The sequence below is a fragment of the Melospiza melodia genome, chromosome Z (genome assembly GCF_035770615.1).
Source record: "Melospiza melodia melodia isolate bMelMel2 chromosome Z, bMelMel2.pri, whole genome shotgun sequence".
Classification (NCBI taxonomy): domain Eukaryota; kingdom Metazoa; phylum Chordata; class Aves; order Passeriformes; family Passerellidae; genus Melospiza; species Melospiza melodia.
The window spans coordinates 25,332,876-25,346,937 of NC_086226.1; the positions used below are offsets into that span (position 1 = coordinate 25,332,876).

At 34.5% G+C, this 14,062-nt stretch overlaps 1 protein-coding gene across 1 annotated transcript in view; it reads left to right on the plus strand.

Annotated features, from left to right (window-relative positions):
* The window catches only part of MAN2A1 (mannosidase alpha class 2A member 1), a 107,207-nt gene extending 94,332 nt beyond the window's left edge, over positions 1-12,875 (plus strand). Inside the window, exons 20-22 of the mRNA XM_063181356.1 lie at positions 4,769-4,963; positions 9,475-9,585; positions 9,928-12,875. Of these exons, the coding sequence (XP_063037426.1) occupies positions 4,769-4,963; positions 9,475-9,585; positions 9,928-10,104 (483 nt within the window). The 3' untranslated portion in view covers positions 10,105-12,875. The remainder of the gene's footprint in view (positions 1-4,768; positions 4,964-9,474; positions 9,586-9,927) is intronic.
* Positions 12,876-14,062: the final 1,187 nt, after the last annotated feature.

The window sequence follows — 14,062 nt, forward strand, 5'->3', positions numbered from 1 at the left end:
CATGCAAAGCCTGTAACTTAAGTTGAAGCCATTTACTATTTGATGTCAACTTAATGAACTAGATTAGTGTCAGTTTGGAACAAAACCTGAATTTCTCTTCTAAGTTGTGAGCCTTAGGGCAATGTGTGTATAGAGCACTGTGCGTATTTCTCACTCCTTCCTGCTTAAACTCCACCTTCCACAAATAAGGAACCACTGTAGTTTAGGATTCAAGCTGTTAGCATTTGGTGAAAAATGTAAGTAATTTTAAAGCTTAGGTATCTGCCTTTACCTGTCACTTATTTTTGTCATGTGTTGTAAACCTGTTATTCACATAATCAGTGATATTGTCTGCTGTTTGTTTCTCACCAAAGAGCAGCCTAGCACCGTATTACAGAATCATTTCTCATATAGAAACAGCATCACATCAAACATACTGATTGAATGTCAGTCTTTGAATTGTACAGAAAGAAACAGTTGGTTTTCCCTGTCTTTGGAATTCTTTGATTTACATTCCTGATTGCTGTCATTTGTTAGTTTATGATTAAGATATTTTAAAATATTTTCTCCATATTCTTTGGTAATAAAGATACTCTGAAAAGCATTTTTGCTCCACGGATTAGATTTTTCAGTCTAGAAAGATTCTCCTTCGAAGAGTGCTGCCCATTGGTTTTCTGAACCTGTAAGAGGGAAAGCTGATAAAAATTGTTTCTTGACACAACATGAAAGAGAATGAGAAACTTTTTATTTCCAGCAATAATCCAAGTGGTTTGGTAGCAGACTATTTTAGTCCTCATCCCTTGATTTAGCAGGCCCAGAATTATACCTGTTTCCAGATTGTATTTGATTGTTCTTTCACACTGACTCAGCATCTGCATTTCAGCTTGTTAGATTAAGTAGTGTGTACGCCAGTGGGGTTGGGTTTACTGTTATGATTAAGGTTTTTGGGGGGATGTTGTCACTGCAGAGAAGACTCTGGAGGTGGAGGAAATAGTCAAGAGAATGGGATTTGATAAACTGTCTGCCTCAGTTTCCTTTTCTTAGTTTTATATGGGAAATTTTAGATTACTTGTCTGTGTTGAAAATTTCATTCATTCTCCATTAGCTAAATTGGTGTCCAATTATCAACTCCTTCAGCTTTACTTTCTTCTCTACAGAATTTTCCATTGATTTCTTCAGTTCAATTACAAAACTATTTCTGAAGAGTCTAATTTGCATTTTCCCCCTCTAATTAAGGACCTTAGTTAGTTAATTTAAACTGTTAGCAGAAAACCCTCTGAGTCTTGGAGGCAGAGTGGCTTTTCCCAGAGGCAGCGGCAGTGCAGGACGTGGAACGGCGGTGTCAGGGAACAGTGGACACAGCTCCAAGCTGGTTTGTGGGAATGGTGAGGCAGGGCAGAGCAGGTGCGGGCAGGGGAGCCATCGACCGGGAGGAGAATGCAAGGGAGGGGAAGTGGTCAAGCTGACCCTCTGAGTGAACCCCTGATCCCTCCAAGTCCAGTGCCCCCTTATGTCTCATTACCTGCTTGTACGTGCTGAAGTCCCTCCCACAGCCTGATTTCCCTGGCATTTTTTCCCAGGCTTTGCCCCACTGGCAAGTGGTGGGGGATTGCTCACAGCCCAGTTGTGGAAGCTTCTCTCCCCTGACCAGCTGCCAAGCAAAGCTTCCCTGTGCACAGGGGTGCCAGCATGTGTTCACCCCGATAGGAATCCTTCAGCTCATGTGTAACGCATAAGTAAAAATCAGATTCGTCCCCATCACCCATCCCTGGAAGTTTTCAAGGCCATGTTGGATGGGACCCTGAGGAACCTGATGTGGTAGGTGGCATCCCTGCCTGTGGCAGAGGAGTTGGAGCAAGTTGACCTTTAAGTTCCTTTCCAACCAAAGCCTTTCAATTATTTCTGTATCAATACAATAGCTCATTTCTGATGTAAAGGCACTTTTTATAGGTGAAGGAATTCTTGAAACTTATTGCAAATTGTGATCCAATACTATATTGGATTGTAGTTTGTCTCCTCAAAACGGAAGATTTAGAATTACTCGCCTTACTTTTGATGACAAGGGGAGATCCTAAATGCGGCTCCATTTATGTTTACTGTACAGCCATTCAAGGGGTTGTATGTCAACACAGTTTCCAATTGGATAACTGTATGTGGATGTACTGTAAGATGGTTAAAAAGGCAGTATATGCTTTGATTTGAGCTCATTAAGCCAGCACATCATCATCTGGTATTCATCAGATTCTTGGCAGTACTTAATATTTGTAAGGCAGCCAGAGGAGCTTTGCTCACACTTTGAGTGATAAATGCTGCTATGGAAATTGAGGAAATGATGTCACTTTTGAGAGAGCAATACTTTAATTGGATGGAGATTGTGGGACTGCATCTTTTGATGCACATCAGCAGGGCACTGCTGAAAGCCATCCACATGGTGAAGTTGTGCATAGAGTAAATATTCTTCCTATTACATTGTTTGTGTGCAAACCCTTCTCATCTCTCTTTCCAGACAATTCTCTTTAAATTCTGGATCACTAGACTTGAGGGAAAAGATATACTCCAACCTTTGAATGATTGTGGTGTACCTAGGGGAGAGTGTGATTTGAAGAGTCCCATCCCAATCTTCTGTGGAAGCATTGTCTTCACCATGCTTGCAAAAACACTTTTTCCCTTGGTCTCCTGGCAGCTTTTGACACCTTCTCTATGCTCCATTCCCATTGCTGTTACACAGATTCAGGGAATGACTGCACTTTTTCTGCTGGTGCAGCCATCCAGAACTGACTGTCATTCCGGATGTTGGAATACAAGGTTCAATATAAAATCTCCCCCTAAGTCTTAGTTCCAAAGTGGATAATGGATAAGAACAATGTTCCTGCTGGTGATATGACATTTAGACAACAGTGAGAGCAAAAATGAGCCAATGTGAATCAGTTCTGGATCTAGCATTTGCCAGTCCTTCAAGGCTGTGCTTATCTACAATATTTTGTTTTAAATAGTGTAAAAGGATTAATAGATTTTTTTTCTGATTCATGTGTGATTTGTAAGATGTTTTAGAACACCTCATTTTAAGTTCTCAGATGCAAGCAATCAACTTACTTGACATGGCAAAAAAATGGTGATAGATGAGAAAATAAATGGCAATTAAATGTTTTGACTGACTTTAGCGCTTCTATGGCAACAGAGTGAACAGTGTTCCTTTTGGGGTGAGAAAATGAACTCTTCTTTGAAATAACATGGATCTACACATTTTCCCTGTCTATAGAGCATGTATTCAGGCACTTGAATGAAGACTTTTCTATTAAGTTGTGCGTAGAGCAAGATTGCTCATACTGTAATTAGAATAGAAGAAAATTGTGGCAATGAAGTCTACGAATGATACTGAGCTTTTCAAGGTAGTGAAAAAAAAAGCAAGGGCTAAATTGCGGAATTAGAAGACTCAGTACTGATTAAAGATGCCATGAGGTGATGGAATTCAATAGAAATAAATGCAATGACACACATGGAGGAGCAATCCTTTACAACAATCCACTTTGATCATTTGGGATTCATAATAGATTCTTAAAAATACTAAGCCTCAATGCTTAGTAGATACCAAAGAGCTAGAGTGTTATTTATTACTAAGGAAAGCACCAAGAATAAAACAGAAATTACCATCTTTCATTGATTCAGGCCTGAAATATTTTCAGTTTCTTCACTGTCAGCTGTATTTCGTGCTACTGCAGAAATAAAAATAAATATGCATACATGCAAACACACCCCAAGACAGAAATTACTGTTATGGTTTTCTGTTATAGGCTGAAAAATCTTCCCCTTTGCTTTAAATGTCTCCCATTTGTTTTTTATTTCCATGTTTCCAGCCTATCATAAAATGCAAATGTAATGTATCAGTGCTTAAGATACTATATTTTCAATAAACTTTCTGCAAAGTTTTTCGCTAAATATCACCAACAAGCAGGGATTTATCTGGTTAAGTATGCAAGGGAAAAAAAAAGAGCAAAGGAAGTTTTCACTTGCATTTCTACTCTTATCATCACTGACATTCTAAAATAGAAATTGCCTGTTTAAAGTTCTTTTATTTCCTTTCCTTGGCTTCTCTGGAGCTTTAACTGGTTGTTGTGATTTGGTCATCTCAGGTTTGTAAGGCAACCTCTGCAGGCAGGTAAAAACAATGAAAATATGAAAATTTGGAATGGACAAAATTGGAAAAATATTGAGATAAAGTCCCTTTGATTCCTACTGGCATGACATTGAAATAAAATTTCTGGAAGAAATCTTTTGCAATGCAGTCCAAGAGAAAGATGCTAGCTGCTCTTTCTTCCAGCAATAGTTTGAGAGAAATAGATTTAAAATAGAAAGAGGGATTTGGGATACAAGTTGGAGAAGGCAAGAAATACAGGTCATAAAATAATGTGGAAAAGGAGGCCTGCAAAAGGCCTGTCTGCCTCTCCATATACAAAGAGATACTGAATAAATGGGAGCAACTTGCTAAAGTAGTAACTAATTTCTTTTTTTCAAACTGTATTGTTCAAACATCAAGGGCCAACACAGAAGAACAAGGAATTTTGTAAAATTAGGGGTCATCATAATTTTGAAAGATGATTGTTTATAATAACAGCAAGTATATCTATCAATAGAAGAAAATTAATGGATGACCAAAATTTTCTAAAAGGAATTGAAAGAGCAGTCTAGAAATTGAAATTTTCTGTGTAATTACTGGAAGTATAAAGTAAGTGAGTTTCAAAATTTAGACATGATAGTATGTTAACTTGAATCATTCTTTTGTATTTTGCAGAATGAAGAGAAGGCACCAGTGAGTTTTCCATCACTTCTTAGCCATATGACTTCTCTCTTCTTAAATCATCCTGTAATTCCAATGACAACAAATGCAGATTCAGGTGTCCCAGAGCTGATAAGTACTTTTGCTCCACTGGTGTCATCCCTGCCTTGTGACATGCATATAGTCAATCTGAGGACAATTCAAGCAAAGGTAAGGTCAAACCACTGATTTTTGCAAACATATGATGTAGCTTATTGATGTAGTAAAATAATCTATTCTTGTAAAGAACTTTGTGAGCGGGTTTACATGATATGACAAACTGCAGCGTGATGATGAGCTTTTCTTAATTCTGCAAGAACTGGAGACTTGTGTCTGTTTGAATAACAAGAAATGAGGGGATTGTGTTTTTTCACAACATATTAGTATGCATAATGCAAGATTCTGTCTCTGGAGGGGGTACCTTTCAATAAATTCCCAAAGTTTAAGAGAGAACCATTCATATACCTCAGCCTTTTCTATACTAGAAGAATTAAATTTAAGGTCATTAGAGTTTGGTCTGAGTATGTTTTTGCTAAAGAATATAGTTTAGAACTCAAATTTTATTGTAAAAATGTATTTAAGCTTAGTTACAAGATCTAATTTAGCTATTCTAACAGCATCTCGTGATTGGTTCCTGTGAAAATATTCTCTGGTAAGGAAACCAAAACCAAACCAAACAAACAAAACCCAAACATCTAGCCAACACCAAAAAACAAACTAACAAACAAAATACCAACAAAAAATTTGAACAAAAAAAGCTCTTCTGTTCTCAGTGTTTTTCTGCCTCAAAGGAAAGAAAGGTATGTAACTACCAGAATTTAATTTTCCCTTTGATTAACTGAGGGACTGGAACTGATTTTGCATTATTTTTCTGCCAACTGTTCTGTCAATTCTTTTCATTTTTCAGCTCCTTTAAAAATGTGATTGTGTTAACTTTATGTTGTGTTGCAGGGCTATTCACACCAGTGCTGCTAGCACGGTGCAATCCCTTTTTAATTCTGGCATAGTTAGATACAAACTATTTGTCCCTTTTCCTCTAGAGTCTCCATGATGGCTAGGCTTGTCTGTATTAACATGAGATTATACTCTGTTGAATCTCATCTTCATTCTGTTTTAATCTGTATTTTAGAACTTAAACAATGTTTGCTTTCTCATGCTTTCTGTGTAAGTCGTTCAATCTTGTGTAAGGCCCTTCAGCTGTGACCGATAGTTATTCTGAATTTCAAAGTGGAAGATTTCTTGATTTTATGGGTCTTGTGCCTTTGAAAAGTTAGGAATACGCTGATACTAAATTAAATCTTCACATGAAGTGAATATTTCATACTTCACTGTGTATATTTTCATTTACTTCAATCAGCTCAGCATTACAGGTTTACTTCAACATACCAAGTTCAGGGGCAGACCTTCATGAACATCTTCCTTCTGTTTTTGAGGTGTAAATCCATCCCCTGGTTTGTATGATCTGTGTATGAAAGCTGTGAAAAGACAGGCTTGCTCAGTGCCCACTTTCAGAATTCAGTGCTATTACTTCTAAGTGGATTCTCTGGTTTTATATGGGCTATTCAGGCCCCGCTGTCCCAGCTGAAATAGGACTGTTTGAGACTGTGATCTCTCCTCTGTCCTCAGCTGTGTGTTTCATTGATTACCGATCGATGACTCTTGAGTTTGCCGCATTAATGTGTCCGCTTCAAAATGAGAGCTTGCAGCAGTCATAGGATAGGAGCACTGTCATTAGAGATACAGAATGTTCTTCCCCACAGCAAAAATGGTGCTATGCCATGCAAATAAGTCTGTAAATCTCTCCTCATTTTCTGCTTCCATTCTCTTGCTTCCAAGAATTTGAATGACAGGTGACATAATTCTGGCTAATTGACACAATGAATTTTTTTACAGAAATTTGTGCCTCTCCATTGCTTAAACTTTTGAAGCTGATTTTCCGTAATCCATTACAATTACAGAGGAGAGGGTACCAAATTAAAATAATTGTTAAGATTTAAGGTAGAAATCAGAAAGAATATTGTTTTTGTTCTAAGACATCTCACCTTGTCATGGAAGAATCCAATCCTTTAGGATTGCAATATTTAAAGATTTTTTTCTTAACAGAACTCCAGGTTTTCAGAATACAGATATTTAACCTTATGTAAATAAACTGGGATTCAAGATCTAGAACACAGTAGATTTGTCCCTTTAGACTAAGCATAAATACATAAATTTGCCATATTGCCCAAACTTTTCAGTGTGTGTCTATTAGCTTACAGTAATTGAACTTAAAAAGAGTTTAAATGTTTTTTCTCTCATCAAAAGTTTAGAAGCATTGCCCTGGGATACCGGTTATGAGAAAGCCTAGCAATTCTTTTTTTTTTTAATTTTCTTATAAGGTTGCATTTTAATTCTCAGAGATCAAAATCAAATGAAACTTTGATAGCTCTTCTAAGAAAGCTTGTTAGAGATTTAATAGCACAATCTTTAGGGCTTTTTTGTTGAATAACAGTGCTGTGAAGTTTTATAAGGTTAAGAATGTTGTAACTTGTTGAAAATTGAGGAGATTGTTACAGGTTTTCATGCAGTTAGCATGGTCATGTTTAGAAGGTGTATTTGGTTTAAATTAAGACCATCCTTGCTAAGACATTCATAAACCTTAAATGTATTTAATCTAATTTACATAGAGATGATATAAGAACAGGTAAGTTAAAGTAGGTGTGGAGGCTGTGACAACCTAATCTTTCACCTGCTTTGGTAACGGGTTAGAACAGCTTTATTTTTTTACAACACTAAAAAAATAGGTGCATGGCAGAAGGTGGAGTACTAAATCATAGATATTTATACTGACCAAAACACTTTTACTCAGGGTATCATTAATTGTGTGTTACCTTCTTGTTTTAAATATTTTGAATCTTAATAAGGATAATATTTAATTCTAAAAAATTGGGAGATGAAATATTCATGCCATCATTTGAAATGCATACATGCATTTTTTATGCAGATTACTAGAAGATAATTTAAGTGAATTAGAGGAAGTGTTGATACCCATTACTGTCTTGTCATTTCTAACATTAATTTACCCCATAGGAAGTCAGGCTTTTTCAGTATGAATTTTAATGTTTCCCTAATCTGATGTTTAAGCAGACAGTATTATTTTGTGTGCATAAAAATATCTACTTTTATGTGCAACACTGTCACATCAGTGACAATGAAAATCAAGTCAGGTGTTTCATAGTGGGGGGGGAAAATATCACAGCTGTTACCTCACTTCATTTAGAAAGGGGCACTGCTATTTCAGTAAACAGCATGAGAACTTCTTTAGCCATCAATGTTAATAAATACTGGAAACTTTTTTTCATATGCTGAATGCAGGCATTATTCATAAATTATGAAGTTGATTTTAGGTGGTTATAAGCTATTGTTCACAAAATCTTTTAAAGCAGAGTTTTATTTGTGATTTGTAAACTATGCCAAGTTTCTAACTGCTAGTGTTTTACTAAAAAATACCTAATTTCAACTCCAAATACTACTGAATAAATTTTTTTACTATTTTAAGTGAGGAACCTAAACCCATAAAGTTTGTAATTTTTTTTTTTATATGAATGAGTACTTTATACTATGAATTGTTTGTACTTTGATTCTTTGTCATGCTGCGTTTCAAAGAAGCTGGTACAAGCTGATCCATGATCACCTTTATGAAAAGAAATTTGGATCTGTTAGATTAAGACTTTTTGTTTGGTACACCTTCAGAAGATAATGCATCACAGAGGGCCTAATGCTTGTTGGTATTGAATTCTCCAAGCAATGGATGCATTCTGAAGTACGAGAAATGAACTTAATTCATGGCTGATGCTTTTGTGAAAAAGCACCAGTATAAGAGCAAGTAAACCAGAAATAAATCAGAGAAAAATAGCGTGAAGAACTGTCATGGCTTTGGATAGAACCATCTTTTTTATGCTCTTATTATATATGTAATAAGATTAAGACCGGAAGAATGTAAAACAGCAATAATTAAAGAAATAAAGTAATGTATCATATTAAATACGTGACTACAGTGAGTGTAGGGGTACAGCCATAATAAAGATATTGAGGGGCCAGAAAATGTCCAGGGGAGGGTAATGGAGCTAGAGAAGGGTGCAGAGCAGCTTACTCTATAATGTCTCTTGAGGTTAAAAAGCACTGTTTATCTTAGAGATAAATATTACATTTTTTTCATATGTGTACCTCAGTGTACATTTTTCTGGACACTTTAAGCTGAGTTAGAGAGCTTTTTTGCTATATGAAGGTTTGTTCAACATAATGCCATTGAATATGTAAAACTGAGTATTGCAGTTTACATAAGATTTCTAGTTTGTTTTCTGTTTTGCCATATAATTTTTGTGGGGAGCCATTTAATACAGGTATGATAGCTACACTTCAGTCCTGAGTCGTGAGTACATGTGCATCTGATGACCTTTAAATTCAATGACTTATATTTATATTCTGTAGTACATTGTATGTTTCAACTCTTTGCCATTTACTTCTTTCTGTGTTTAGCTGTATAATTTTTTTAAAAAGACATGACAGTTCAATCTAGGCTGAACATTTTTTAAGGTGTAAATGTCTCTATCCGCTGCATGATAAGGATAATTTTTTTTATGTCCTAAAATGTCTTCCTGACTGATACTTTGTGAGTAATATTCTATAGTGTTTGTTTGTAGGTAGATACCAAACCATCTGATGAAGCTGCTCTGATTCTTCACAGAAAGGGATTTGATTGTAAATTTTCAAACAGAGACACGGGTCTGCTCTGTTCTACCACTCAGGGAAAGGTATGGTTATTAATCTGTAGAAATTTTAAAATAAAATTTTAAAATAAGTTTCGGATTATCTTTTGGGTGGAAGAGTAAATATTATTTTATTTTCAAACAAGAAGAGTTCAAATCCAAATATTTCTAGTAATTTTGAATATTCTAATTAAATTACATTGAAACGTAGTGAGTGACTACTGTCTAAAAAGATCTAAATTATTGCACAGAATTTAATCGATGACATTTAGAAATACTCAAAATCTTTGGCATGAAAATTTCTGGTTCCTGCAAGGAACTGTATAATTTTATGGTATTTACTGCTTTTTCTAAATGTAGTTTTTTTGTTGTTTTTTTTCCCTCCAGATACAGGTGCATAAACTCTTTACCAAATTCAGAGTGGAAAGTCTTACACCCACATCTTTATCTTTGATGCATTCACCTCCAGATGCCAGAAATATAAGTGAAATAAATATGAATTCTATGGAGATAAATACATTCCGGATTCGGCTGAGATTAAATCCTGCTTTCACACTCAGATAAAGAAGAATCTGCAATTGTATCTCCTCTGAGTTTCATGTGCAATAAAAGGCACATTAATGTTATTCCAGCTTCTGGATACTGTGAGAAAAAGATGCATTCTGTAATTATTTTTTTTTTTTTGACCAACACAATGAAAAGCCATGTTGCAAGCAACTTTTTTTTCTGTTTGGATTTTTTCCCCCATTAAATAGCAACATCATTATCAGTTAATACAACAAATGAAGAAATTTCTATGGATGTTAACCTCTCAACAGATCAAATCTCAGGTTAAATGCTAATTAATGATGTTTCTGGTGTTTTAATTTTCATAAACAGGGGATTAGATTTTAAACAGCCTTCTTTTCCTGATTGTTGATGAATTTATGTGTGAATAACTCAGTGTAAAATGTCCTGATGCAGCTTGGAAAAAAAATGGAATAAAGTGTTCCTGTGTAGTAGCTAATGTCCAAATATTTGCAATCATTTATATAAATTACAATAATCTCAATTTATTCTGCAATTAATTTCAGTTTATTCAACACAAAGGGGATTATTAATTGTGGTAAAATGAAAGCCTGCAGTACTTGTGATAAGTGATGGTAGATTTTAATACTTCTACCATTCACCTGAGTTATGTAAATAGAAAAACCTGAACCTACAAAGTAATTTTGCAATGGAATTGTTTAATAAAACTCCCATTTTGTTACTTGACACACTGGGATATGTGCAATTATTCCATTACCATGATGAGAAATGTCCATAATTATCATGAATACAAGATTTTTTATAAAACTCATTTAGATACCAGTGTCCTCTGAAATGAGTTTTCTATTTCAATATTACCATATCAAAATAAATGTGCCTTATTTTTGATATGTCTTGTTACAATTTTGGTGTCTATGTTAATGTTTTCGGGGAAAAGGTAGTTTATATAATACTTAAGCTGTGTATCTCCTATTTGACAATGCTGGCCACACTGATCTATGTACTCCTGCACCAAGTTTGCGCTACCTTATTCTGGACATTTTGACTATTTGAATGTATTAATATGATGTTATTACATGAAACACCAACAAAAAAAGAAGCTAAATTCAGCTGCTTTAGAGAAAATTGCAACTTGATGCAAAGAGTTGGTAGTAAGCAAGATATAGTTTGCAAACCCATCAAAACATGTGCTTGCATGTCACAAATTGTGGTGACCTGTTAATTCCAAATCATGTGCCTATATTTTAAACAATATTTTACCAACTTACAACCTCACTTACATTGCCAGTGTTCATGTTACTGAAGAATGGAGACTTTGCTTTTTCCCATATTAATTCATATTTAGTACTTAAGCCATCCAAGTGTGGAAAGCATTTCCCTAAGTAGAGCTGCTGTTTACAGTTATATATATATAAACATTCACTTGAGTATGATCCCATTTTATACTTGTCATTTATTTTCATAGCTCGTTCTTCTATCTCTTGCTTGTGCTCTACTTTTCCATACCCTGTTGCTTATCCTCAATATTAATGCATGAAAAGTCATCATAACTGGTAAAAAGATGTGCTAGCTCTAATATTGCTTCCTGTATTTAATTTCATCATTGTTGTTCAACAATTAAATATCAAAATCTATCAAATTATTTTATGTAGCTACAGGCTATCTAAAAATAAAATGAAAGTCATACTTAGATTTTATGCACTGTCACAGGTTGGATCTCTGTTGAGATTGTGTAGATTTTCTTAATTCAATCTACTGTGTGTTTTGTAATAATGGGAATACTTTAGTAGGATCTGGTGCAAGTTACATCAAGAATACAGGAATCTCTAACCACAAATGGAAGAATCAGATAAATCCAATAAATGGATGTTTTCATGCAATAAACGTGTACTGTAACTTCTTAGAAAAAGTATTTGAAAATGCTGGTTTGAAGCTTAGTAGACTTGCCAGCAGAAATTTCTCATAACATGTATTTTGTTGCTTCTTCAGAATTAAAATGTTTAAGATACTTTTATGTGTTCCATGCAGGAAAACATTCAAAATACTGTTTCAGTTTTGCCAGACAGAAAAGGAAAATTTTGATGCAATAAAATTTTAAAGTATTTTGCCTCTTGGAATTGCTTTGAAAGGTTTTTCATATAGAATTGGTTCTTTACTTTTATCGTCATCTGTACAATCATGGTGCCTGAATCTTCCTTAACCAGCAGATGTAATCCTTGTTCCTTTGCTTTTTTTTCTTTTTTGTGTAATGACAGCTTCAATTTAAGATCCTTTCCTGAAATCCCTTACTAAATCAAAACTCCAGTCAAAGTCTCAAAAAGAATTTTGCTTGAATTGGTTCCGAATGTTGCTGTCAATGAGGTTGTGTTTTACTTGGGTGGGTTTTTGTTAGATTTTTGATTTGCACAAGTCTTAATCAATTCTTATATTATTTATTTGTCAATTGGCCATATAATTAAATTTTATTATTTTGGGATTTTTTTCTGTTTTTATAGCTGCTGGGTTTGAAGCTATTGGTTAAGAGAAGCAAGCATCTTTACCTTGCCAGTATGATTTTAAGAACAGTGCTCTGTAAGAAATGGTTTAAAACCTTGTAATTACTTTCCATACAAGAGTTGTACCTGTTCTGATTTTATGGTTTGGAGATTTTTACATTCCTTTATCTTAATTTTCTTTGGTTTACTTGCTCATATTATCTGAAAGAAATTGATTTCAGCTGAAGGTTTTTGATATTTTCTCTTGGAAGGTTTTATATCTTATGGGGATATGTAAAATAAGTTCTCTAATAAAAGGTAATGTTGTTGTGAGATGTGGTCAGTGTCATTAATGCCTTGGCTTTAACAAACCGTAATTTATTTTTTTTTAAATGAGAGAAACAACAAACATAACTTCTTTGAAAAGGTTCATATGTCATTATCTGTTGGGAATGACAGTTATCTGTAGCGAGATCAAAGGTGCAATCTATTTCACAGCTACTGAATAGAAGAGGATAGATGCTCGCTTCAGAGATGTAAACATGTGAGATTGCACAGTGTGGGAAGGAAATGGGCAGCTCTTTTGCAAAGGAAGTAATGCACTGACTTAATAGAAAATATTAGAGGATTTAAAATTCTAGAATTTTTTTTTACTTGAATTAATGTTTATCTTTGAAGCATTGGGGAGCAATGAAATGGAAGCTGTTCTTGTAAATTAAAAACCCCACCATTAGAAATAGCAAGTCAAAATAACAGTTCAACTGTAATTAGACTGAACGCTTAAAAAAAAATAAATTTAATTCTAATATAATGTTATGTAATTGCACAGGGCAAATTGAACAGGCGTAGATGTTTTACGGGTTTGCTTCCCAAAGTGGTGGTGGAGCTTGAACATAATGACTTGCAAAGACAATAAAGTATAAATTTCAGTCAGTGCCTGAGGCTATTTAATGTTTGTCTGGGTAGTGTTAACAATAAATATAAAAGCATATACACAGACAAATAAATCCCCATAATTTTAAGCTGATGTTTCAAGATAAAACCTGAAAGGCAACAATGGGTATGGGTCTAATTTAAAGCAGCCCTTCACCATTTTAAGGTCATCCTATTTTGGAATCAATTAATATCGGCATGTCCATGTGGATAGAACATATTCCATAAATTCCAGTAATCAATAATTTATTCTTTTACTATATAAAATTATACTAACTATATTTGATGTATGCCTGTGTATTGTGTTTTAAAAAACACGCAGGATCTCTCTCTACATCTTTACCTATAGTGACACTATTGCTCAGATTAAGTGGGTTATTTGTCTCGTGATGGATTATGTATCTCTGTGGTAAAATATAAAACACAGATTCAGTCATTGACTGTTGTTATTTTTGGATAACTATTCTGTCATACTATAACAAATTTCAAGAATCAGCCAAAGTCATTAATTTTGTCTTCTAAAAAAGGAATTTATAAAAATAATATATTGTCTAGAATGAGCTCAAGTGAATGGAGAATTATTAGGA